Below are 27,633 nucleotides of genomic sequence, written 5' to 3'. Positions count from 1 at the left end.
AAGCGAAGAAATTAAAAAGTGGCAACATCGTAGTGTCATCCCTTTTTTTAGATTGATAAAGGGATGACACTACAATGTTGCCACTTTTTAATTTCTTCACTTTCTTGACAGACTATACCTTTAACCTTAAAATTACCTTTACAGCATATAAACTTGTCCGCATTTGTGAACAAAACGATAGACTGCAAATTGCAAATTATAAGAAATAAGCTTTTGTACTCTGTAAGTCACGGTAAAAAAATTAAAAATCAGCCAAGTGCGAGTCGGACTCGCGCAAGAAGGGTTCCGTACCGTTATAGAGAAAAAATAGGCCAAAAATTGTGTTTTTTGTATGGGAGCCCCCCTTAATTATTTATTTAGTATAAACTATAAAGTACACATATATTTAAAGCCTTTGTGAAAATTTCAAGTACCTATGTACCTCTTATCATTATTGATTACGTGCAAAAAAGGCCGAAAAAATCACGTTTGTTGTATCGGAGCCCTCCTTAAATATTAATATTATTTTGTTTTTAGTATTTGTTGCTATAGCGGCAACAGATATACACAATCTGTGAAATTTTCAGAAGTCTAGCTATAGCGGTTCTTGAGATACAGCCTGTTGACAGACAGACAGACAGACGTACAGACAACGAAGTCTTAACTGAGACTTCGTTTACTAGTAATAGGGTCCCGTTTTTACCCTTTGCGTACGGAACCTTAAAAAAGAAAACAAGACGTCAGTGTCAGCTGATAGTGACATATGTCAGCTAAGAGCTGTCATAAGTCATAACCTCAATTTGAATTTGATAAAAAATATATTTAAATTAAATTGAACTTTCATTGTGATTAGACCGTTTTATTAAATTTTCAATATCCTACAAATTGAAGATAATTTAATATATCTACAAATAAATAATCATAAGGTAAGTAAAGTATTGATACTTTGGGTAGCAAGATAGTTTATGGCTAATGTGTGATACTTAGTAAGAAAATGTTTTTAAATTATAAATGATAGGTATTTATAAAAAATCCTGATTGATCATTGATGAATTTTAGGACACTTAAAACAAGTTATACCTATCCTCGATGACATTTATATAGTCATTTAAACATATCATTCTTGCAAAACAATGCATCAGCTTACATCAGTCAACATTAATTTAATTTTTATTATCTGCATGGTTAAGTAGCTGTTACAAACGTGTTAAAGGGGTGTCAATCTTATCTATTTATGTGTGGCAATTGGCACCTTTGAATAGTTTAAAAAGCTATAACAAGTTTATGATGTAACGGTGTATGTGTAGACGGTGATTTTAATTACCCATTGTAGATGATATAGTTGATAACTTCAAGGTCATTCATTATCATTGATGCATTCATGTCTGTCTGTAGAAAACTATAAAAACGTTGTAAATTTTAATAAAATATATAAGTATATTTTTAAATAAAATATTTTAAATACCCTGGCACAATCATTAAGAGCTCTCCTGACTCTAAAAATCTAACATCGTCCTTCTCTCTTCACACTCACGCCCATCTTTCATATGCCAGGAGAAAAAGGACGGCGCGGAATCATCGCCAAGTTAGTTTTACTTTAATAAAAGACGAACTATAATGATTATGAAAAAAGTGTTTTGAGCAAATTTAGGTTTTATCAATACCTTTTTAGATATTAAAAAATATTAAAGAAAAGACAGCAAACTTCGAAGATCCAAGCAAAAATGTGTCTAAAACAAGGTTTTTTGTAAAAAAGAAACTATCAGTTTTCTAGACCTTACAGATTTTGATATTGAGATCTAGGTTAAAGTATGTAGTCAAGTTAGGGTCAGGTGCGCTCTTAATGAATAACGACAATAAAGCGCGACGCTCAAAGTGCAAAATACCGCAAGTACATACAGTAAAATATATTGCTGTTTAAAAAAGAGGATGTGACATAGGTCACATACTGAGTGCGCCAACAATAGCACCAACCAAGATACTGCTGAATGTCCCATACTCAGGAGACATATTGTAGTAAACAAGTGATGAAAAAAAAATTATTTCAAGAAGATCACAGTTGCCTCATAATATCTCAAGTGAAATTATAAAAAAAAAAACTGTTGTCCTTTCAGGAATAACTTGCAGAAATTAAATGTTTTTCAGGAAATATTACTCCAAACTTTGTTAAAAGTCTGTCAGGATGGATGGGATTTGTTACTCTTTTACACAAAGTTCATTGAACCCTTTGCTTATTTGATATTTCATATTTATTACCATGATGGAACTCAGTAGTCAGTAACTTTATACTTTGAATATCTTCTTGTGTATTCCTAAAAGGAGAGTGACAAGTGATTGATGATATAGAGAAGTGGTCACATCCCATACGTCAGTGCATATCTTGTCCATTAGTCTCAATTTGCCAATCAACAGTGAGTGGGACGTGGGTACCCATACCCAAACACGTCATGACACACCCACTGACGCGCGCCCGCGTCATCCCGCACCCGCGTTTTCCCGCATCCCGCATCCTCAAGGTCTCGGCCTGATCCCTGAACCCCGGTGCGAGACAATTATAGCGTTGTAACCTCAGAGCCGAGATGTTGTCTTTATCGCTTCTTTATAGAATCGCCGATCAAAATATTTGAAATTGACATACAAGCGTTCGATAAAATAAAATCGAGAGTTAACTCATGTTATGTCAAATCCATACATTTTGATCGGTGATTCTATTTATGGCTCATTTTCATTGGTCGATAGGGCCCGCATGCGGGGTGCGGGAGATTTCTGAAACGCATGCCACAGGGCCCGCATTCGGGTAACCGTTTTCATTAGTCGATAGGGCCCGCATGCGGGGTGCGGGAGATTTCTGGAACGCATGCCACAGGGCCCGCATTCGGGGAACCGTTTTCATTAGTCGATAGGGCCCGCATGCGGGGTGCGGGAGATTTCTGGAACGCGTACCACAGGGCTCGCATTCGGGGAACCGTTTTCATTAGTCGATAGGGCCCGCAGGGCTGGGGAGAACCTCTGTGTTCGTCGCCAGTTACAGACGTTCTTGCCATGGAACAACAACCTGATTTCAAGGTACAAGATATAAAATCATATTTTGTTACAGTATGTGTCTAAGCACACTAGGCTGAATTACGCCGACGTAAATTCCGCCGCGTTTACGCCGCGTATCAAACCCATACAAAATACGGACGTAACGCGACAGACGACACACTATGCCGAAATTCCGTCGCCAGCCGAATTTCCGTTGAGCCGAGCCGAGCGTAAAGTTCGGCAGCGATTCGGCGGTAATGTTTTATATAGCAAGTAGCAACACGGATCTTTGCTTGGTTCCACGGATACGCGACGGAATTATCAAAACCGAACATAGCAAATCAAACCTTAACTCTAAATCGTTAACGCACACATTACATCTGAGAATTTTAAATACTTACGCGCGCGTTCCGCAACGAAAATTTCGGCTCTTCGCGTTGTATGGCCAGTAGTATGGCGGCCATTGGGAGCTGTCGGAAACGTGGCAACTCGCGTCCCGTAAGCTGTATATCGACCGATGAATTTCGTTGGTCGATATCACGGTCGGTATAAAGCATGCGGGCAATCCCCGTAGGCGGTGTAACGAACACGTATCGGCTTGTAACTTTCATTGGTCGTTATCTCGGCTGCGGGGACTGCCCGCATGCTGTATAACGAACGAGTTAACGACCAATGAAAATGAGCCATTATGGCTCATTTAAGAAGCGATAAAGAAACAATCCTGGCTCTGAGGCTACAACGCGTCCGACTTTTAAATTGTCTCGCGCACATAGAGTTCTCACTTCTCCATAAGAGAAGATCGTTTTCCTATAATATGGTATGGTCAAGTTCTGCGGGGTTATTTTGCGCATGCCTAAGGAATGCAGTCAGTTCTTGGCGAAGATAATATGTTTTTGCTTCTGCTATGATATGTTTTGATCTTTAAAACATCTTCTCGACTACGGCGCTAAATTAGCTAATACGGAAATAGGAAAGTTTATGTATTCTTATTTCTTGAACGTAACTCGCTTTTAATTGCCTAAACATAAGTTTCAACAAAATACGAATTGGAATGTATTGCCTTGAACTGCCTTAGTTGCTAGGCGGCAGTCTTTAGCACAAATTAGTGGTCATAATAGTACAGTAACAATGTGCCACGTTAGTTGTAACTTGTAAAGCTGTATTAGCTTCGGCACACGTGATCATGCTTCAAGGTCTTAACACGAGAGCCGGTAGGTAGGTACCGCGAATATGTTAGTATAATTTTATGCTGATTCGGACTGCGCGAGCGTCTTTTCCAAATAACTAATGACCTATACGATTGCATCACTCATAGAATATCTATGATACACATATTATCACATTTGCAAAATCTCTCTGCCGATACAAGATAACCTAATCGCTTTAGATAGCCTCCTTCCTTTTGGAAATCAGAAAAATTGAGACTGCAACTGTAAAAACTCAAGTATTTATTTATATACAAAAATCTATACTAATATTATAAAGCGGAAGAGTTTGTTAGTTAGTTTGTTTGTTTGTTTGTTTGTTTGAACGCGCTAATCTCAGGAACTACTGGTCCGATTTGAAAAATTCTTTCAGTGTTAGATAGCCCATTTATCGAGGAAGGCTATGGGCTATTTTTTATCACGCTAAAACTAATAGTGGCAAAGAAATAGAGGAAAATGTGGAAAAAACGGGGGAAATTATTTGAAAGGGCTTATTTGAACGCGCTAATCTCAGGCACTACTAATCTAATTTGAAAAATTCTTTCAGTGTTAGATAGCCCATTTATCGAGGAAGGCTATTGGCCGCTTATTAATATCACGCTAAGACTAATAGGAGCGAAGAAATAGAAAAATGTGAAAAAAACGGGGGAAATTATTTGAAAGGGCTAATCTCACGAACTTCTGGAGCAATTTTTCTGTTATTTTTCACAGACTTATCTGTAAGCAAGTAAGTAGACTACGTAAAGAATCATAGGCTATTTTTTGTGGACTAATTTGTCTGTGAAATATCTAATTTACGCGGGCGAAGCCGCGCGGTCACGACATCACGCGTAAATGGCTGGACCCATTTTGCTGAAATTTGGTATAAATATACTTTGAGTCTCGAAAAAGAACATAGGATACATTTTGTCCCGGAAAATGTACGGCTACTGCACAATATATTTTTATGATTTGCGCGTAAACTATTCAATCTATTTTTATGGAATTTGGAATGGAGATACTTTGAGTCTCGGGAAAGGACAAGGAATACTAATTTTGTCCCGGAAAATGTACGGTTCCCGCACAATAAACTTTTATGATTATCGCCTAAACTATTTAATCTATTTTGATGAAATTTGGCATGGAGATTGGAGATACTAATTTGAATCTGGGACGAGGAATGTTTTTTGTCCCGGGAAAATGTGCAGTTCCCACACAATATACTTTTCTGATTTGCGCGTAAACGATTCAATCGATGTACGGGAACAACTATTAAAACTAAAGTCCACGCGGACGAAGTCGCGGGCAACAGCTAGTAAGGTATATTTCTCGAGTAGATTCAAAATTTATTGTGATATGTACATACTAATATTGTAAATGCGAAAGTGTATCTGTCTTTCTGTAACCTCTTCACGTCCATACCGCCGCGCTTTACTGATTTTGCTGTGGTGTGAAGATACTTTGAGTCCCGGGAAAGGACATAGGATACTTTGTATCCCTCTAAAACTCGCACTGAAAATGTAAAGTTCTTGTGGGATAAACTTATTTCGACGTAACGGAGTTGCGGACAATGTCTAGCTCTACAATACAAGTTAGATACGCTGGTCATCTTGATTCAGCAAATTGATTTATCGGAAGACAAGCACATTTGAGTCCATTACTATTTAGTCCAGCGCGCAGCGCTACATTGACGTCAGAGCTAATTCTAAAAATTGTACTTGTTATTGTCACTATCTAGGTTAAAACTGTTTGTTAAAGAGAAAATGATGCAATTTTAAAAGTAATGTAGTAGCTTATTAATTATTAATATAAATGATCACGAAACGATAAACGAATTTTTGAGGGAGCCTTAATAACTATAGCCTATAAGCTGACAAAACTGTTAATTGTTACTATCAGATACCAAAACATGTCATCTAGATAAGTACTTATCATCAGTGCCGTAAATAGCCTTTTTTGTGCCCTGTGCGAGTTTATATAACTGCACCCTTGTTTTTTAACTGACTTCCAAAAAGGAGAAGGTTATAAATTATAATATGTTCGGCTGTGGATATATTTTTTTACTACATTGGAAAACATCTCTGGGGCGCAGCGGGAAGTACTTATCGGAAGCAATTCGAAAAAATAAAGAGTCTACCTAGTCATTCTTGCGCCCCCCCAGAGTCTACGCCCTGTGCCTGGGCACCGGTGGCACCGCCCTATTTACGGCAGTGCTTATCATTCTGTCAGTACTCAGTAGTTTAGAATTAAGATAACAGTAATTCATAATGCCATCGGCCATCGCTTATTATCAGGTTATCCATTTGCTCATTTCTGGTTCATTTGTTTATTTTACAATAAAAAGTTCCTTTTTGGGTGTATAACAAGATTGCTGGCTCAGCAAACTTTGTTAGCCGTAAATGTTATTTCGGGTAGGTATTTGTAACATAAAATAATAAATATGTTAGCCGATTTTGTAACACATACTTAACTTCATTAAAATCGGTCCATCCGTTTCGGAAATCAGAAGCAACAACAAAGTACAAACACCGCGACACGAAATTGATTCTACGCGAACTATAATAAATTGTATGAAATCTGTACAAACTTATCTGCATTTTATATCGACTATAGAATCGCGTTTTCTCACATAAAACCATCCTTATGTTTGGCACAAATTAAAACGGCGTTAAATAATAGCGATGAACGATAAACATTATCTGTAGATAATGATATCTTCGCAGAGTGTGAGGTGTTCCCACGAGACACGAGTAGTAACTCTTCAGTGCAACAACTGGCGCGTAACAGCGTAGAGTTACGCTGAGACCTATACAGAAGACGTAAAAAGTGAGTTTTACGAAATAATTTCCATCTTTGCTATGTAAAAGGTGATAAATCCCTGGTATAAATTCGCTGGCCTTGGGCCATAGGTAAACTCTCTCCAGTCTCCACTCAACCAAGTGAGAGTTATTTTACGCCCGTTTTCTGTAAGGCTCCGGTATTTATCCTTTCGTTACTCTACGTTCTACATTTCAAGTACTTTATTTGTTACTAGATGATGCCCGCAACTCTGTTGCGCCAAAACTCGTTTACCGTACATTTTCCGGGACAAAACTATCCTATGTCCTTTCCCGGGACTCAGAGTATCTCCATGCCAAATTTCAGCAAAAACGGTTCAGCGGTTTGAGCTTGAAGAGGTAACAGACAGACAGACAGACGGAGAGACAGACAGACACACTTTCGCATTTATAATATTAGTATGGATAGATTTTTTTCTTTAGGTTCCCTTTTTCTTTAGGTGACTTTAGGAGGAAGAAAAAACTCCTACTGAATATCTTTGATCGGATTATGTCTGTTTAGTATGTATTTTTAATTTTTAACTAAGAAATATTGTAGTATGGATTATATTTGAGTTTCCCAATTTTTCCGGAGGATTGTTTTTCAAGAGTGTGCATGTTTGTATAGGTTCTTTTGCACGCTCGCTCTACAGCCTGAATGTCTTGGTGGATTTTAGCTGGGAGAGGTGTTTACCATGAAAGTGATGGTGTATGTATATGGAAATGTAGTCGTGTTTTTAGTTTTTAAATGATCGTTATTTATTTTGTTCCAGAAACCATGGAGTCGCTGTCAATCGCGCTGCAGCCGTACAAGGAGCTGGTGGGGACGATCGCGGCGGTGGTCACCACCGGCCAGATGTTCTCCGGCTGCTTCGTGTGCTGGGACATCTACCGCGACGGCACCACCGGCGCCACGCCCTTCATGGCCTTCCTGGGAGGTCTCATCATGTTAGTATACTTGGTATCGATTTAAGTGGAGACCCTGTGAGAACCTGCTCGAGTACATATGATATTGTGAGCAGGGCCCCCGTAAGAGCTACTGGCGCCTGTGTGCAAAAAAGGGTTTTTGCGCCCCTTAGGCATTGTGAATCTTTTTGATGGTAGGTAGGTAGGTGAAATAAAGCAAATAAAAATCGGCCAAGTGCAAGTCTCCTTCCAGAAAAGAGCGTATTCCCTCTTAAAAGGCCGGCAACGCATCTGCAGCTCTTCTGATGTTGCGAGTGTCCATGGGCGACGGTAGTTGCTTACCATCAGGTGACCCGTTTGCTCGTTTGCCCCCTTATTTAATAAAAAAAAAAAAGTCGGACTCGCGCACGAAGGGTTCCGTACCGTTAAAGTGCAAAATGTTTTCATGTTTCCAAGTTTGGACTAGCCTCGTTGCTTGGAGTCCGAATCACTCAGAGAGACATTAGACGAGACGACGAGACGCAAAAACTCCACATGACCAGTGTGGTTCGGAAGTAGTAAGTCATATTATGAGTATGTCACCAGTCTTTACACTTTGTTCCCCAGGGGAGCCCTAAACCTGAAGTACGGGTTCATGCTGCGCGACGACAAGATGATCCAGGTGAACTTCCTCGGCATCGCGCTCAGCATCCTCTACGTCATGGTCTTCTACCGGTACACGCCCAACAAGACGTCCGTCTGGGCGCAGCTAGGTAACTCGATAATGTCTCTCTCTTTCTATGACTTCTCTTTCGTTTTGATAAAAAAGGAAGCCGTGTTAGTCTCTCTCTTTTCTTAAAAACGAGAGAGGATAACCTCTCCACGTATTATGTCAATCAGTTACCATAACATGGTAACTGAATGAAATGACACGTCCTAAATCTTTAATATCCGGTCAGTAGGGAACTGTGTTTAAATAATACATTTCAGACATAGACTTATTTAAAATCACTTCTTTCCTCTTGGCTAGATAAATAGTAGACCTGCGACAGGCCTTCGAGGCCATCAACGTGTAATGCAGAAAAAAATCTGATAAAAACAGTAAGGGAGAGATCTCCCTAAAGTACGATATTTTCTGTTCGCACACCAACCACGAAAAAGGTTAACAGATGTTCTATCTCACATTTCAAACGGTAGTACACTATATTGCATCTCGCTCTAACACTACATCTACCGCAGGCGGTGCTGGCGCGCTGATCGCGGCGTTGTTCATGTACTCGGAGTACGAGGACCCGGCGGTGGTGGAGGGGCGGTTCGGCTCCATCATCACGGCCTTCATGTTCTACCTCGTCTCTGCGCCGCTGCTCGGACTGGTAAGTTGAAGAGATTCATTCAAAAGCAGATGGGAACCTAAAGGTGGACTTTCGAAGCGACTATCTAGATATACGCTACAGTCTATACCTACTCTATAGCAGGGGTCACCAAATGGCGGACCGCGGTCCGCATCCGGACCGCCGACCCATTGTGTGCGGACCGAGCATTTTCGAAGATGAACTTCGTTAAAAATAAATTTCGTTCTCGACTTACTGATGAACATCTCCAGGATTTAATATCAATAGCTTGCACCAGTTTCACTTCAAACATCAGACCTTTGTAATTTCCGTAATTAATTACTTTTCTTTAATAAATATTTTTTTTATAAAATGTGCGGACCGCGATGGTCATGTTAATTACTGAAAATGGACCCCGAGTCGTGATCTGCTGGGTTTGATAGTACGCGGCTAAATAGCACGTTAGCCCGCTATCTGCCTATGCATCGACTATTCTGATAGTACTGTCTCAAGGAAAAACGACGCGAGGAAAGTAAAGGAAAACCGACGTAAAGCGATCTAGAAATAACGTAGGCGTTACCTAGGCTACGTTATTCCCACCGACGCAACGTAGAATTTCGCACGTAGACACACACTCATCTCTGCTTGTCTCTATTTAAACTAAACATAAACTATTTATCATTGATAGGTTTAAGGTTTACGTCACTGTATAGACAAAGTACTGAGTTATTTAATAACGTATCAAAGAAATAACAATCGAAAAATTCGAAAATCCAACGCAAGATGATACCACCTCTTATAGAAAGACGTTTGAGCAAGCGTTAGCCTAGCGCGATGTAGGAGACGGCACGGCGCCATCTATTATGAATTTTTGGAACTAACTTAATTTGAACAAATTTACGCATTTTCACGACGCCTTGGTTTGCACCGGGCGGTCTGTTCTACGACTACCCTCGAATTGTCCAATATTTGTGTTCCAATACACTGAAAGTCAGTAGGTTCACAGCGACACACAACACTAACTGTATCCGGGTTTCACTTATAGACACAGGTGACACACCCGGTTTGCACTTATTAATCACTGGATTCCAGGCGGGCGACAATTTAAATCCGTCCTCACGATTGAAATTCTTGTACTTTTTAATTTCGAATGGCTTTACGTATTACTCTCGTGTGGTAATTACGATCCGTAGAGAGGATTTTAGGGTCGTGTAGCTCCATCCAGTGATTAGTCCCCATATCAAGCAGATGTTCTGCTACCGCGGATTTATTTGTCTGGCGATTTTTCACTGCGGCTATGTGTTCTTTCACTCTTTCGCCAATAGTCCGTTTCGTTTGGCCAATGTACGAACTACCACAGCTACAATCTATTTTATAAACCCCAGGAGTTTAGAAACGTAAGGAATCCTTTGGTGACCGAAGTACTTGTGATATTTTACGTAACGGAGTATACACAGTCTTAATGGAGTATTTCCTCAGCTCTGTTCCAATTTTGTCCGTTACGCCTTTGACGTATGGTAAAAATGCTGCTTGACGGTTCACCTCCGGATACCTCGTTTTCTCCTTCCACCTTCTCAATCCCCTCGACACTTTATACCCGTTCCGTCTAAGTACCTCTTGAACATGTGTTAGCTCCTTGGGTTCAGGGTCACAAAGGTTATGAGCTCTGTTTGTTAATGATGATATAACAGATTGAAGATGCCGAGGATGATGGTGAGAAGATGCGTGTAGATATCTGTCAGTGTGTGTAGGTTTTCTGTACACAGTGTGGGACAATGTACCATCCTCCTTCACTTTGATTTTTTTTTTAAATGAAATAAGTGGGCAAACGAGCAAACGGGTCACCTGATGGAAAGCAACTTCCGTCGACCATGGACACTCGCAGCATCAGAAGAGCTGCAAGTGCGTTGCCGGCCTTTTAAGAGGGAATAGGGTAATAGGGGAGGGTAGGGAAGGGAAGGGAAGGGAAGGGAATAGTTGAGGGTAGGGAAGGGAATAGGGTAGGGGTTAGGGGATTGGGCCTCCGGTAAACTCACTCACTCGGCGAAACACAGCGCAAGCGCTGTTTCACGCCGGTTTGCTGTGAGAACGTGGTATTTATCCGGTCGAGCCGGCCCATTCGTGCCGAAGCATGGCTCTCCCACGTATAATTTGATCTCCAAATCCAAAAATGCGAGGCATCTGTTTTTCTCCATCTCGTAGGTTAATTTTATTTTTGGATGGATTGATTTAATTTTAAGGTAATTAACATACTGTTCTATTTCTTGTTGACCCCCATTAATAATGCAAAAAACATCATCAACGTACCTCTTCCAAAGTTTCACAGTACATGATCCAGTAGCTAAAGCTAGGTCTTCAAAGTCCAGATATTTGCAATTATCGGTGCCAGGGGGCTACCCATTGCAACGCCATCGATCTGGAGGTAGTACTGATCTCTGAAGAGAAGGTAATTACCGTCCAAACAGTGTTCAATGAGAACAATATATTCCTTAGGCAACTCATGATCACACAGCTTGTTTTTAATCACCTCGATGCAATCTTTGAGTGGAACGTTAGTAAAAAGTGACTCAACGTCGAAACTCACCATGGTATCTCCGGGTTCCAACCTCATACTCTTCACTATGTCCCTGAAATGGACCGAATCCTTCACGAAAGACGGTGTTTTCCCAACTAATGGTCGCAGCACTCCAGCAACATGTTTAGCCAAGTTGTATGTCGGAGAGTCAATCTGACTCACAATGGGCCTCAGAGGAATGTTCCTTTTGTGAATTTTAGGCAGACCATATAACTTAGGGGGTTGCACAGGTTTGGGTTTGTCTAGAAAATTGTACTCGTCCTCCGTGAAGACATCTTTGTTTTCGTGGATCAAAGTTCGAATCCGCCGAGTAACTCTGGCCGTTGGATTGTATGACACTGGCTTGTATACGTTTGTGTCAGACAGCAAACTCCTTATTTTCTGCACATATTCTTCGGTACTCATAACTACAGTAGCGTTTCCTTTATCAGCCCTTAGCACTAAGATGTCTTTGTTGTTTCTTAACTGTTTAAGTGCTAGCCGCTCTTCCTTAGTTATGTTACTCTTTGGCAGCTTCGACTTACGTAATATTTACTTACGAATAAGTCGCGTTAAGTCCCGATTAAAAAGTTTTTTTTTTTTTATGAAAGAAGGGGGCAAACGAGCAAACGGGTCACCTGATGGAAAGCAACTTCCGTCGCCCATGGACACTCGCAGCATCAGAAGAGCTGCAGGTGCGTTGCCGGCCTTTTAAGAAGGAATAGGGTAATAGGGGAGGGTAGGGATGGGAAGGGAAAGGAATAGGGGAGGATAGGAAAGGGAATTGGGCCTCCGGTAAACTCACTCACTCAGCGAAACACAGCGCAAGCGCTGTTTCACGCCGGTTTTCTGTGAGAACGTGGTATTTCTCCGATCGAGCCGGCCCATTCGTGCCGAAGCATGGCTCTCCCACGTATAAATTTAAATTTTAATTATAATGCAACGCGAAAGTTTAAAATGTAATCGGTTCGGTAGTTTTGGCGTGAAAGCGAGACAGACAGACAGACAGAGATACTTTCGCATTTATAATATTAGTATAGATTCCTGTAGTGCTTCTTTTGTAGACAATCATGAAGGCGTGATAATCGCGTGACCATTTCAAAATTTTCGAGATAGCAGATAGAAAATAATTTTATATTTTGGTTTATGACAACCTACACAGAAGTGTAAATATACCTTTATCATATAAAGATAAAAGATCTATTATCTACTGATATATGCACTGTGTAGAACTTTTAGTAAGTTTGAGTTTTGCATAAAATAATCAGCTGAGCGTAATGCAAAATATGTGGTAATTATATATACGAGTTCAGATATTTATAAAGGCTAATGTTATACATATTAATAACCGTAATAACCGGTTTACAGCCAGCTTAGTTTAACATAAATGCCACTTTAGTGTTTATCTGTATGTCTGTGTATATTTTGTACGAAAAATACTAAGCTAAATAGGTATTCCCACATAGTATCACTTTACGTCATAATCATATCTATACTTAATATTATAAAGCGGAAGAGTTTGTTAGTTTGTTTGTTTGTTTGTTTGTTTGTTTGTTTGTTTGTTTGAACGCGTTAATCTCAGGAACTACTGGTCCGATTTGAAAAATTCTTTCAGTGTTAGATAGTCCATTTATCGAGGAAGGCTATAAGCTATATTTTATCACGCTAAGACTAATAAGAGCGAAGAAATAGTGGAAAGTGTGGAAAAAACGGAGTGAAATTATTTGAAAGGGCTTATTTGAACGCGCTAATCTCAGGAACTACTGGTCTGATTTGAAAAATTCTTTCAATGTTAGATAGCCCATTTATGAGGAAGGTTATAGGTTATATTTAATCACGCTAAGTCTAATAGGAGCGAAGAAATAGAGAAAAGTGTGGAAAAAACGGGGGAAATTTTTTGAAAGGGCTTATTTGATCGCGCTAATCTCAGGAACTACTGGTCCAATTTGAAAAATTCTTTCAGTGTTACATAGCCCATTTATCGACAAAGCCTATAAGCTATATTTTATTACGCTAAAATTAATAGAAGCGAATAAATAGAGGCAAGTGTGGAAAAAACGGGGGAAATTATTTGAAAGGGCTTATTTGAACGCGCTAATCTCAGGAACTACTGGTCCGATTTGAAAAATTCTTTCAGTGTTAGATAGTCCATTTATCGAGGAACGCTATAGGCTATATTTTATCACGATAAGACTAATAAGAGTGAAGAAATAGAGGAAAGTGTGAAAAAAACGGGGGAAATTATTTGAAAGGGCTTATCTAACGAACTACTGGAGCAATGTTTCTGTTATTTGGCACAGATAAGAAGTAGACCACGTGAAGGATCATAGGCTATTTTTTGTGGACTAATTTGTCTGTAAAATATCTAATTTACGCGGGCGAAGCCGCGCGGAACGTTATATTTGGTCACGACATCACGCGTAAACGGCTGGACCCATTTTGCTGAAATTTGGTACTTATAAAGATACTTTGAGTCCCGAAAAAGAACATAGGATACATTTTGTCCCGGAAAATGTACGGTTACTGCACAATATACTTTTATGATTTGCGCGTAAACTATTCAATCTATTTTGATGGAATTTGGTATGGAGATGCTTTGAATCTCGGGAAAGGACAAGGAAGACCTCTAGTAATTAATTATTTGTCTCTTAACTATCTTGTTTTTAACCTAGTGTTAAAATCTTTCTATCTGGTACAAGTTGTACAGGATATACCTATTAATAATGAATAAAAAGAATATTACCAATAATTTTTGTATTAAGTATTACAAAATTTTGTTTATTAGGACTATTATTATTTTTTGTTCCTCTAAGGTCAAATTCTGAATGTACCGTATCGTTTGTTTCAGAAAACAATAATCAAGAACAAGAGTACGGAGGGTCTGCCGTTCCCGCTGATCCTGTCCGGTACCGTCGTCACCTTCAGCTGGCTCGTCTACGGCATCATACTCAACAATACCATCATCGTCGTAAGTATACCTACAGATAAATTAGGATATATGCCGCGTACAACAATCTCCCGGTAATATATTTAGCTACCGCCGCTAGGTATATTAACTTTATGGTAACACTAGAGAGGGCAATGGTCACCCGTCAGTCGTCACACGTATATAATATCTAGCCCCGCCCACTTCTCAATCACTTGTACACCCGCCTCCATTTACTAAAATGAAATAAAACAATGTTTATTTAGATAAAATATGGTTATAAACTAAAGATGTTACATATCAGCAGACCGCATATTTTGTCGTTGTTGACAACGTTCACTGAGCGATCTCAATGTTGTGTACGACCATCTCAGAATGCAATAATTGCATTTATTATTAATGGCATGAGAGTTCTTCCGAAGTGCAGTCGGGGAAATTTGATATATAGGTTTATGTATAATTGTCATTTTGGACGTTTTTGAGCCCCATTTAATATTTTTATCTTTATTTATCGACTTAATTACATATTTTCTTCTTTTTTAGTTTTTATTTAATACCTGAATTTGTTTTGCATGTTTCGGTCGGTCGGTGACCTTTTTAGTTTTTTTTTTTTATATTTTGAAAATATATATCGTCTTAAATATAATCTCGATACTAAATGCTGCGAGAAGCTTCTTAACTCCAGCTCGCGAGTGGAGTGTATTATGTGGTAAAATCATAAGTACTTTTTGTTTGCGTTTATTAAATATTTGTATTTCCTTTCAGCTGCAAAACGTAGTGGTGTTCCTGCTGTGCGCCTTCCAGCTGTCACTGTTCGTGATGTACCCCAGCAAGCCCAAGGCCAAGGGCAAGGCCAAGGCCAAGAAGACGGACTGATCCATGCGCCTCATCTACACACTAAGGCCCGAGGCCAAAATTATAGCTCTATTTTTGTAAATACGTACAAAATAACTTTAATATATTTGCGAATATCTTTTAAATTATGTTGCTCAAATGTTGAACAATTTTACAAAAGTCATAGTAATACGTTTCGGTGTTTTGTTACCGCGGGTACGTTTAATCTAAACTGTTGCTAATGTATTGATAGTGAGGTTTATTAGCATTTTATAACCAGTATTACGAATTATCATACCGGTCCGTATGTCCTATACATTGTCTTCCAAATGTAAGTATAAATATATTTTTATTGTATCGCAAACAAAAGTATGAGCTGTGACCTCAATGTTATTAGCAAGGGGGTTAGACTTTACCATTCCTATACTTAACTTTAATCGTCATTTACTCTACAGTACAAAAGGCCGGGAACACACTAGCTTTCTTGGCCATGAAAATTGTTGAAATGAATTTTGTCTTGCCTCAGTCTCTCTGCATTTATGTATCTAAGACTCACTGAAATTGAATGAAATTATCATTTATCCAGCTCAAGATAAGACTATACCACAGTTTTTATCATTCACCGTACATGCTACAGAATATCGACGTAGATAAAATATATCTTTAGCTTTAACTGTCGAATGTGATATTGAACTTGTTGTATCAAATAAATACGTTTTATATCGATACAAGTCTTGATTATTTCATCGTCAAGATGACGCCCGCAAATTCGTTGCGCCAAAATTCGTAAATCAATTTCGTTTCCGGGATAAGGACCAACGCTAAAACTCGTGCGGGCGCACGCTCGCGTGTGTATAATGAAAAATATTATGGGCAGCGCGGACGCGGGCGACTGACTGTCACACGCTCGACGGTTTTCTCAATCGACATTGTTTCCGTTGACGTATTTTTGCCAAATAACAAATTAGTAATAAGTAAATAATGCATGGTAATCTACCTAACACAACTGCACACGCTCGACATAAAAATTATACTAGCAGCGCTAAATGAGATGCGCGCACGCGCCGGGTGCCCGCTTGCCCGTGGCGGTCTTCCGACGCGTGCGCCCGCGCCCGTATCCGCCAGTGTTTTAGCGTTGGCCCTAAAATGTATCCTATGTCTTGTCCCAGGACTCAAAGTATCCCCATACCAAATTTCGGCAAAATCGGTTCGGGTTTGGTTTAGGTTAGGTTGAAGACGTAACAGACAGACATACTTTCGAATTTATAATATAAGAATGAATTAGTTTGTCTGTTCTGACATCTAACAATAATAATATATTGTATTGTTTAAAATAAGTGCAGCAAAAAAATAATTGCCACAATCGAAAAAGGACTCTTCCAAACTTCCGAACTATCGTAAACCAAAACTTAAAATACAATACAATTATCTAAGCAGTGGCGCGTTTTCAATGTAGATAAGCTCTATATTTTACATACAATTAATTGTTTACTGAACGCGAATAGATTATGGTAATTCTGAATGCAAACAACAGTTGATTTAATAATTTTTATTTATTTACATAAGAAATTCACCTAATTACATATTTTGACAACAAAAACTATCTAAATAACAAGAAACGGTGGCCGGGCCCAGCTCACTCCGATGGAGTCCACAGACTCTCGTTACGATCCCCGATATTAACCAATTTCTATAAAGAGCACGTCTCAAAATACTCTGCTAACATCGAAGGCTAACATATTTGTGCGGAGCGGGGTAGTCGAATCGATTTTCGAATGAATATAAGGAAGGCATTTTCATACCTCAAGTAATGCTTTGCTGCTCACTCGCGCAGGAGATAAATAACTTCTGCGCGAAAGAGACGCAAAGCATTCGAGCTGAAACTAAACATAGGATGGTATTTTAAAAGTACTATTTAATATTTTTTTTGGTTAAAGATGAATCGTATAATTTACATTGCACATGCGCGGGCGCCGCCTTAAATAAATACAATAACTACAGCGAGCCTGTGGCCTAGCAGCCGCCTAGCCCCATGAGTATTGCAGGCATATCACAGGAAAATGGTGACAATATTAAACTGACTAAAAATAGGTTTGTTGATTTTAAAGTTTTATTATGCATAGTAAAAAAGCTTAAAAAACAGTAAAAAAATCAAAGTTATAAATGCGCGGTTTCCGTAAAAGTTTGAAGACAGAATAGAACTTTAGACCACAGGCCCGCGCGTCTTCTAACATGCTGGTAACTACAATTTAGTAGCGTCTAACTAAACCAAGCGCCTCGAGTTAATAAATCTACATACAAGGATAATGTACAGGGTGAATCTTCCGTTTGGAGTTCTAGCGTGGACACATACAAACATGTAAACCATTTGACTAATAAAGGCATTTATGCTGCGTATAACTATTCAAGGTTACTACATCTGTCAGCCATGTAACTTTACCAATATGCTATACAACGACAAGCAGAGCTTGTATAGTTATTCACCGTATAAATATTTTATAAGTAATGGGGGCTAGAATTTACGAGTGTTTTAAGACATTGTGTTCACGCTAGACGTCCATACGCTAGCACCGGTAAGATCCACTTGCGCCTATCTGAGTTATATTATATCATGTGGATTCTCGTTCTTAGTACACAAGAAAGAAAATGCATGAAATCTTAATGCAGCGGTAACCCAGTATGGCAAGTGAACCAGAGTGGTTAGACCAACATAAACTACTACAACAAAATGTCAACAAAACGGTCTAATGACAAATTCAATAATAATTTACAATCGCATATCCATCACGAAGTGAGGCACAAGCCGCGGTCGGCAAGGCTCCCGTGCCTCACTTCACAACGCTCACTCGCACAACGTTCACACTAAAACATTACATACTAGGTATGTATAAACTCCTATGTAAAAATATGGGTGTATACGGTACCTCACATAGCCGCAATAAATTCATTTAAATTCCATCTATAAAATTTTAACAATAAATCAAAACTAATTCTTAAAATGTTTAATCCGATATTCAGAGCAAGAAGTCGTTTTAAATATAATAAGCTAAGAAAAATGGCTTATAATAACATATTATAAGCCATTTTTCTTAGCTTAGTAGTAATTGTGTTAGAAAATATATACAGCATTAACATACATTTCTAGTATGTAAAGTTCATTGAGTACATGATTGGATAACAAACAAAATAATAAATAGTATCGTGCTACTTTATTTAAAACCAACTCTTGTCTTTTTGATATTTGGTTAACATGAAAGTTGCGATTGCTCCTAAAAATCTAAAGGTAGGGAATCCTGAGTTTTTGTAATGAAACATGCGCGGACGCAAACACTTATTATTATTATTATATGTCCATAAACATATAATAATAATAATAAGTCTACAGTTATCATGTCAATAATAGTACCAATTGTTCCTGTTTTTTTTTTAATTGCCGTCCATTTCTGTCCAATTGCCGTCCATTGAAACAAAGGCTAACTTTTTTCTGTAGCCTAAAAGAAATTAAATTTTGTGCTCAATTTTATAACAAAAGGAATAATAAATAATTTCAGCGGATATGTCGCGCGGCTTACACTAAAAGTAGCCTCCACAAACTAAAGCTAAGCACTGCACAATCTCATTGGCATAACTAAGCAGCTACGAGCGGCTGTATTTTGAGGCGTGGGACTTTCAGCGTCAACCAATCGTTGGAATTTTATTTCGTAGACGTAAAACAAAACTGTAACAAATACTACAAACGTATTGTCGGGTGTTCGGTCGCGCTGGCGGAGACTCGCCGCCGCTACACCCCTATGTCGAGTCCACAGTTAAATTCCTGGACCTGAAACGAAAAGTAAGCATTTTACTTTTATATTATACTTGCTCGCCTAGGGTCAATTTATATTAGCGCAGAGTCGAAGCGCATCGAAGCGAATTATTAAAACTGAACAAACAAAGTCAACCTTAACACCAAAGCATTAACGCACTTTATTACTTCTGAGAATTTAAAAAGGCGCGCGCATCCACGCGAATTCGCGTCGATGCGCCCAACCAACGCTAATTGGCCTCGCAGAAGTAATGTATGCATTACGATGTAGAGTTAAGGTTGAATTTTCTGTATTCGGTTTTTGGAAATTCGCTTCGATTCGATTCAAGTCTGCGCTAATATAAATAGACCCTTACAAAAAATATTAAATTTTTTCAAGGTCGCTGTTATTTCTACACTCTCCAGCAACATTAACTAAGTTATCAAGTAACAGAATTTAAAAAGGCTACAAAGCTGCAAGTGTACTGACATCAAACAACTGTTATAGAGCACTAGTCACTACCACCGCATACAAGTCGGAATGATACCTGTAAGTTGTGATTTTTCATATTTCAATAGAATACTTATATTTTGTTTTAGTTCCAAAAGCTCAATGTTAGTTAGTCCTCAGTGTACCCAGACTTTAATATTTAATATATTTGGCGGATGCGGTTCGCTAGTGTCGCACGCACCAGTGCGGGGCGGTCTACTGTTTGAGGAAGGCGTCGTCGAAGAGCTCGAGCTCGTGGGCGAGGTAGTTGGCCTTGTTGCGCAGGCGCTTGGCGGCGGCGGCGGCCTCGTCCAGGCGGGCGGCGGCGGCGCGCACCTCCGTCAGCTCCCCGTCCAGCTCCGTCGTCGCCTCGTCCACCAGCCGGCACAGACGGGCGAACATCGTCGACAGCTCCCTGAAATAAGTAAAATGTCATGCCATCAATCGCTCACACTTATGATCGACTAAATATATTTTTTGCAACAACTACATTACGTATTATAGTAGTTAAACAATGAATGAGCTGTGCAATGTTTATCTGTCTTTGTAGTGACATTCCCAATGTATCAGACAAAACATTGTGTTATATAGGTACGTTTTAGGGATCGCTGCCTTTGTATAATATATCGAAAAAGTCACTGACTAGTTTTACGTATACGAGTCACGTCTCGCGAGAGATAAAGAAACTGATCCAGTGAAGATTATGATATTCAACTTACGCAAAATCAAAATACGATTTATACTGTGTACGCAGGTACACGAGTAGTCAACTATTTTAAACAACTCGACAATACTCACTGCTGCACCTGGTGGCTGCAATTAGCTGACGTGAGATCGACTATGAGGCGGAGCTTCTTGCTGGCGTGCGCGACGTACTGCCGTTTGAACACGCGCTCTTGCGCCTTCGCCGTCCACGTGAGCCGCTCGTACAGGTAGAGGGCGCCCCACACGGCCCCGGTCACCGCCACCACCCGCCAGCCCACCGTCTTCAGCAGCAGACCCGACAGCAGCAGCCCGCCCATCGTGCCCTGCGTGGCGTAGGAACGGTATAACAATACTTGTATTAGGTTAAAGAAGTTAGTGATAAATATATCTTTTCCCGGGAATGTAGTCTTAATTCCGCACTTAGAGAAGAATATTAAATTTTACTTAACTGTAAATTATGAACATTTTGACAGAGCTACCGCCTACCTTACATTATCTGTCAAACTCTTCATTAAATTGAAGTTTAATCATCATTAAATGCCTGTAAATGCGGCAGTTAATGTCCTAAACTTACCTGTGACGTGAGCGCCCCCATCGCCAGCCGCGACACCATGCCCCACTCCTCCGCCGACAGCGGCCCGATGCCCGCCGTCGTCGCGCGGACGATCTCGCTCGACGGCGCCGCCGGTCCTATCGCCGGGGGGATCTGCCGACAGACATTGCACAGAGTTATTATGTATTACGCGACAGCAATGGAACAGGCTAAAATATCTGCTGTCATCAGCCTGTTGCACTGTTGTCGCAAGATATATTAGATTCTCGGCCACGTTTTTGACGCCAGAGGGGGTTACACTCACCGGCGTGTACTGGGGCGGGTTTTTGAGCGCGATCTTGTTGGTGTTGCGGCCCTGGAACCGCTGGATGAGCGCGGTGATGCCGTACGAGAAGCGGAAGGAGAGGTCCTCGTGGAAGTCGGCGCAGAGGTTGTCGCAGTTGAGGCGGTAGAGAACCTCGAAGGGCTGGTGGTGGGGGGCGACGACGGCGGCGGCGGCTGCGCGGCGTTGCGGCGGGAGGACGGCGTACATGCGCTCGGCCATGTCGCGCTGCGCCGCGTCCATCTCGTGGCCGATGTCGGAGGAGAGGCGCTGCTTGAGGCGCTGGCCGAGGCCGGCCTCGACGTGGCGGTGCAGCGCGCGCTTGTACGCCTCGAGCGCGGCCCGCTCCGTGCGGAACGGCGCCGCGTGCTCGTCCACCAGCGCCGCCAGACGACGGATCTCCTGCGACAGCGTCAGCGACACCTGCGACACACCAATATTAAAATAAGAGTATGATAATGGATAAGTAACGTGACTATGAATATTATATTATTTTATTGTTACATTATATTATTGTTTTATTATATTATTATTATTGTTATATTATATTATTGTTACCGAAGCTCCCGCAACCGTGAAATCTCGTTATAAAAAACACTAACACACAAAATGCGGTATTGTTCTTCATTAATATGCTAAATTCTATGTAATACTTTATTTAATAGAGAGCGACATCCTGGGGGTCACACAAACGAATCGAAAAAGATAACTGGCAGAAGATTTTCCGTTAATGATGATTGGTATTGGTTGTGGACAGTCATTTTGTACCTTGTGCTCGACACTCTCGACCATCTTGCCGATCTTGGCCTTCATCTCTCTAGTGACGGAGGTGAGCTGGTCCTCTATGGCGGACAGCTGCTCCTGCAGTATTCGCTGTCGCTCCACGCGCGCCGCCTTCTGCGAGCACGCCAGCCCGTACACCTGGAGAACAAAGATAAGTTCAACAATTTAAACTTTAAATTTAATTCATTTTTTCTGACCCAACATTTATACATAGGTAGGAAAGTAAGTTCTCAAAGTTTCTACAAGTGACAAATTCTAATTAAAACAGAGGTTTAACTGCCATATGGAGAAACAGTAATCGATTACCAAACTTTAATATTTTGATTGAAATAAAAAATAAAACCATACTTTACTCTAATTTCATGACTATTAAATTAAAGTTAAGTAATCGTTAAATATTGTGTGCAGCTATTGGAGAGGCAAGTGGCGACAGACAGACCCACTTTTTTATTTATTTATTTAATTCAGGTATCTTGGCCCATATTATAAATACCTTATAGACTAACATACCTACATACAATTATACTAAAACTAACACTAAACACGTATTGTCTGCGACGTGGGGCGCGACGTGTTCGGAAGTCGTCCTCGGAACCTCCTGTAGACGACTCCAATCGGCCAGAACTCCTTCTCGAAGGTCGGTAGATGATGCGTCGGGACCCTCACCACAAAGGAGCTAAAATTCACTTTGTGGCGGGACTCCAACCGCTCGACCCTCAAGACGAAGTGGGTCTTGCCCCTGGTGTAGTCCACGACCTGCTCGACCGTCGTGGACCAGTGCATTTATATATCATAAGTACCGCCATGTGTATACCTGGTCTAGCGCGCTGCAAACGTCCCCGGCGATGCACTTGCCGCGTCGCGAGTGCTGCGCGAACTTGGTGCGGACGGCGGACTGGCTGATGCACTCCGAGAACTTGCGCTCGAAGTCCACGAACTCGAAGTACCGCACCTGGTGACCGTCCGCCAGCACCGGCGCTGGAACGTTCAACGACTATATTTTTAAATGTCTATGGCGTACATAGAAATGGCTGTACGGACAACGCTCCCTTTGCCTGTCCCGACCGGGACGAATAAAAAAAATTGTCTATAGCGTATTTTTTTTTAGTTCACTAAAAAGTTGTAGTTGACATTATGCAGCATAAATCCATGTGTAACATGTATGTGTCACTTGTGTAGAGTTTACTGTAAAAGAAGCAACTAGCAGCGCTGAAACAGTTACCATTTTGTTTAAAGTTATTGTATGGACAAATTCATGACGTTAGGGCATTTCTCATAATATAAACATAGCAGTCAAAATAACTTTTTCAGTCCTGCTACTTTAACACTCTTAAGTATTTGTTGTAACACCCTGTATAATTATTTTTATAATGACAGTGCCCAAAACTTCGGTTACACGATCAGTCAGACGACAGACTGATCGTGTAACCTACGTCTTACAGTGTAAAGTACTTAACACACAACAATTAACTGTTCTTTACTGTCACAACCACAGATCTTTTTCTTGATCACGGTGTTGAAGCTACTCACAGGAGACGGGTTTCTCTCGTTCCCGCATGCGCGTGAGCAGCGCCTCCTTGGCGGACACGAAGAAGATGCGCTCCTCGGCCTCCTTGGGCGAGCACACGCGCAGCTCGCGCGCCAGGAAGTCCACGCAGCGGTTCGCGTGCTGCGTGCGAACCTAAAAGTATAAAATACTAGTTGACGACGACGTATGCAACTCCGTCGCGCCAAAATTGCGCCAAAGTTGCGCGTGAACCGTACATTTTTCTAGGATAAAAAGTATCCCATGTCCTTCCCGGGACTCAAAGTATCTCCATAACAAAATTCAGCAAAATCGGTTCAGCAGTTGGGGCGTGAACAGGTAACAGACAGATAGACACACTTTCGCAATTATATAATGTTAGTATGGATTTTTTGTATCACTTTGATATAACAAAAAGTATAAACGAGTATATATAAACATCTCACACATATTATATATAACCAATTATACCCTGCTTTGAAGACGTCTTTTAGTGAATCTCAACATGGGTTTCTCGGTGGCAGATCCACTGTCTCCAATTTAGTGACCTTTAATGACTATATAACGCAAGCAATGGAAGCTGGTAAGCAAGTCCATGTGGTTTACACCGACTACTCAAAATGTTTCGATTGCATAGATCATAACATTCTTATTAAAAAGCTCGAATCCATGGGGATTAGTGGTAATATCTATCACTGGTGCATAAGTTACTAGTTAAGGAATAAAATGCATTAAGAGCCAATACATAAGTAATTTACAAACATCAACAATAAAATGTTATGGTAATATTTGACATGTTATTTGTATGTTGCAGACATCCAGCTCTTGAACAAAAGCCCTTATGATGTAACGATATTTACATAAAATCATCAATAATTTGCAGAGTAGCTCAACTATATTTGCATGCTGTATGTTACAGAATGTGATTATACTGTATAATATTTTAACATATTTTGTACCATATTCGGTAAGTAAAATATTTGAATTGTAATTGATTATATGTATATTTTAGTAATGAGGTAGACTAACCTGTTCTAGGTACTCAGGTTCAGAAGCGGATGCGTCCCATCGGTTGTTCAGTATGAATATGTTCGGTTGTGAGATTTTCGTAGATACTTTGTGAAAGAAATTTTTTTCCTGTAATAAAGCATTTGTGGATTAGCAAAAGCAATTTTTAGATAAACTATTTAATGTAAAGGCGATGTGTTTATAAATAGTCTATCTATTTACTACTTTAGTTTTCAAAATGTATTTTGTTGACGCACATGACACGAAAAGGCCTTAATCATATGAATAACCCTCTATTTCAATAATATCGGCAACGCACCTGCAGCTCTTCTGATGTTACAAGTGTCCATAGGCGACGGTAGTTACTTTCCATCAGGTGACCTGTATGCTCGTTTGCCCGTTTGTAAAAAAAAAAGACGTACCGTGACCATAAGCGTAGACTCAGCATTGGCGACAAGCACGAAGACGTCGGCGTCGAGGCAGTACCGGTCGATCCAGTCGTCGGTGTCCGCGGTAACGTCCACGCCGGGGCTGTCCACCAGCACCACGTCGTCCCGCAGCAGCGCGCACATCTCGCGCGGCCAGCTCACCCGGACGAGCGCGTTCTCCGCCAGACGAGACGCGCATAGCGCATGACCCAGCTGCGACACTGACTGAAAAATGTATTAACTCTCTTTAATGCTGTTTTTGTAGATTAAAATTAAATGGTAATGCCTGCAGTTCCGTCTTTAAAAATACAGTATATCACAAAAGTTGATTGTTCACAAAATGAAAGGTTGTGATTAACACAACCTTTAACTTTATGCTGCATGATAATTACGAGTCCAAACTATTACTTTTTCCATTTTATTATTCATTACATTTTTAAATTCCAATTACAAACTCTTTTTGTAAAAAAAAGAGAGTAACATACCTATATTATATATAGTAACATACTCATAATTTAAACATCAAGCAAAATAATATTATAATAAAGTCTCTACCTGGACATTTAATTTCTCCTCTGAGCCTTCGGTCTTTATATAGGCTTCATCGGTGTCCGACCCTTCTACCTGTAGGAAACAGTTGGTGGTGTGTCCGATGCCGCTGGGCAATATCTTGTCATGTAACATGGCATTTATCACTGTACTCTTGCCATTGCTCGTTCTAAAAACACATTTGTTTTTTTATTATTGGACATAATATCTTTAATATCAAATTATAGTTTTTCTTTCTGTTTAGTTCATCTTACCTGCTCAACAGATTTTATGCAATTATCAACGGCAGATAAAGTGATTGGAGAAAAAAATTACACATGTTGCACCCATACAAAGCTAGGGCTGGTAGCTACTTCAGCTTCTTTCATATTGGCTATAATCTACATGAGAGTTCTACAATTATTTAAAAACATATTTCGGACCACTTACACCATTTTGGTTTTTTGGTTATTGTTTAGGTACAAATTTTCTTTCTAGGTACAAGGAACAAGGGAGATAGCATCCACAACTGAGATATACACAGACTTGTGCAGGTAGACCTAAGTTACAAGGAAACTTACCGACCAAAAAATGCAACTTTCATGTGATCCCTTTTAAGCACTTCTCGTATGGCCTGCACCTTGCTGATGTACGCCTCAACGTTGGCCACATCCTGAGGTGTTGCCACTCCATTGTCCCCCGACACAGCTGTAATGTTTTGTTATGTAAGATAAGATACAGAAGATGACATTAAAAGAATAATATTATTTTGAAAATATTTGACTCTTTGAGTTTATCCAAAAATTAAATGCACTGTTAAACATAGAGAATAAGGAAAGCAGCTCACCATGCATGAATGCCACCGCATCCTTAACATAGTCATCAATCTCCACAAAGATATCATTGATCTTCTTCTTGGCCCTCACAAATATCTGCAGAGGGGAATCCACGTTGGTCATGTTCACACGGACGGTGCCGTTGTTCATTGCGACATTGTGAGGCCCGTCCCCGGCCATCATTGAAACGGAACGGTTAACATATGCAGCCATACGGGAAGGAAACAGTCACGGTTTTCGTTAGCGGTAGCTTACACTGGACAATGCCAAAATATTTACGATACCACTTCTATGTATACAACATGCAGGGTGAAACTGCAACAAAAAATAAACCATATAACACAATCCAGCGAGCAATTCGCATTTTATGCTTTATGCACATGTGTAATTGCAGCTTAGTTATATCACACTGTTACATTCTATTTCAAATTGTGCTTCAAGAGAATTGCAATACCAGATTGTATCATTTTAAAAACGAAACATAATAAGCAGAGGTTTAAGCTGTGCGAAGAATTTATTGATTATTACTGTAATAAGCTACCCAGGATAGAGGTTTTAAAGTAATTTATAATTTATTGAATAATATTATTATGTACCATAGTACATAATAATATTATTCAATAAAGTAACATCAAGTAACATGTGAATCTAATAAGATTCAACGCAAATGCGTTTGGATATAGGATAAATTGTTTGTTTTTAAAGGGTTATTAGTTTTAGATATAGAATAATGAAAAATACAAGCTTTATAGAAGGTGTAACACAAGTAGGTAAAGTCGTAAGACAAGCAGCACTTTGAGAAGATAAACCACCTTGTCATCCCGTTGCATCCTAGACGTAAATTCTCATTTCTGCGGTCCAGCAGCATGAAATTATGTATACTATTTATAAATCGAGAATAATGTTGTAAGACGTAAAACTGACAGCCGCAGAAGCCAAATTACTACTATAATTACACCGATTGTCAATTACTTTTTACTGTTATTTAAATTGTTTCAATAATTATGCACATTAATGTTTTACTTACCTAATATTTAAAGCGGCATGTTGTATTATAATTTACATAAAATCGCAAATAAAAAATTTTGTTAAAATTTCGTTCTGACTTCTGTGATATTAATATTTTTTTAAATTTACG

At 39.9% G+C, this 27,633-nt stretch overlaps 2 protein-coding genes across 6 annotated transcripts; one reads left to right on the top strand and one right to left on the bottom strand.

Annotated features, from left to right (window-relative positions):
- The first annotated feature begins 774 nt into the window (after positions 1-774).
- Positions 775-16,259, top strand: LOC121731783 (sugar transporter SWEET1). 4 transcript variants are annotated; one of them, XM_042121407.1, is made up of 7 exons: positions 799-905; positions 6,911-7,013; positions 7,777-7,951; positions 8,516-8,661; positions 9,128-9,261; positions 14,622-14,741; positions 15,465-16,259. In XM_042121407.1, the coding sequence occupies exons 3-7, from the start codon at positions 7,782-7,784 to the stop codon at positions 15,573-15,575; spliced, it is 681 nt and encodes a 226-aa protein (XP_041977341.1). In that variant the 5' UTR covers positions 799-905; positions 6,911-7,013; positions 7,777-7,781; the 3' UTR covers positions 15,576-16,259. The 4 variants fall into 4 exon arrangements, with proteins under 4 accessions (XP_041977344.1, XP_041977341.1, XP_041977342.1 ...); XM_042121410.1 differs by lacking the exon at positions 6,911-7,013 and having other exon boundaries at positions 775-870; positions 7,780-7,951; XM_042121408.1 differs by lacking the exon at positions 6,911-7,013.
- A 2,703-nt stretch (positions 16,260-18,962) lies between these two features.
- LOC121731779 (transmembrane GTPase Marf) lies at positions 18,963-27,558 on the bottom strand. Of its 2 annotated transcripts, none has more exons than XM_042121401.1 (14): positions 27,523-27,558; positions 26,507-26,810; positions 26,241-26,367; positions 25,687-25,849; positions 25,126-25,356; positions 24,725-24,832; positions 23,701-23,851; positions 22,985-23,148; positions 22,156-22,308; positions 21,370-21,810; positions 21,087-21,218; positions 20,606-20,835; positions 20,010-20,222; positions 18,963-19,353 (listed from the first exon to the last, which is right to left on the bottom strand). In XM_042121401.1, the coding sequence occupies exons 2-13, from the start codon at positions 26,706-26,708 to the stop codon at positions 20,024-20,026; spliced, it is 2,301 nt and encodes a 766-aa protein (XP_041977335.1). In that variant the 5' UTR covers positions 26,709-26,810; positions 27,523-27,558; the 3' UTR covers positions 18,963-19,353; positions 20,010-20,023. The 2 variants fall into 2 exon arrangements, with proteins under 2 accessions (XP_041977335.1, XP_041977334.1); XM_042121400.1 differs by lacking the exon at positions 27,523-27,558 and adding an exon at positions 27,308-27,389.
- Positions 27,559-27,633: the final 75 nt, after the last annotated feature.

The sequence above is a fragment of the Aricia agestis genome, chromosome 11 (genome assembly GCF_905147365.1).
Source record: "Aricia agestis chromosome 11, ilAriAges1.1, whole genome shotgun sequence".
Lineage (NCBI taxonomy): Eukaryota > Metazoa > Arthropoda > Insecta > Lepidoptera > Lycaenidae > Aricia > Aricia agestis.
The sequence above is the reverse complement of the archived record's forward strand: the minus strand, read 5'-3'. Positions and strand labels throughout refer to the sequence as shown.

What these genes read in the sequence shown, in the direction of transcription:
- LOC121731779 (XM_042121401.1), bottom strand. Translation starts at nt 26,708, where the DNA reads ATGGCTGCATATGTTAACCGTTCCGTTTCAATGATGGCCGGGGACGGG. An exon ending in AAAGTTGCATTTTTTGGTCG is followed by an intron (nt 25,850 to 26,240) that starts GTAAGTTTCCTT and finishes ATGTGTTTTTAG; the next exon opens with AACGAGCAATGGCAAGAGTA. An exon ending in TGCAGCCACCAGGTGCAGCA is followed by an intron (nt 20,223 to 20,605) that starts GTGAGTATTGTC and finishes TACTTATTTCAG; the next exon opens with GGAGCTGTCGACGATGTTCG.
- LOC121731783 (XM_042121410.1), top strand. Translation starts at nt 7,782, where the DNA reads ATGGAGTCGCTGTCAATCGCGCTGCAGCCGTACAAGGAGCTGGTGGGG. An exon ending in TTCCTGGGAGGTCTCATCAT is followed by an intron (nt 7,952 to 8,515) that starts GTTAGTATACTT and finishes TTTGTTCCCCAG; the next exon opens with GGGAGCCCTAAACCTGAAGT. An exon ending in GTCCGTCTGGGCGCAGCTAG is followed by an intron (nt 8,662 to 9,127) that starts GTAACTCGATAA and finishes CATCTACCGCAG; the next exon opens with GCGGTGCTGGCGCGCTGATC.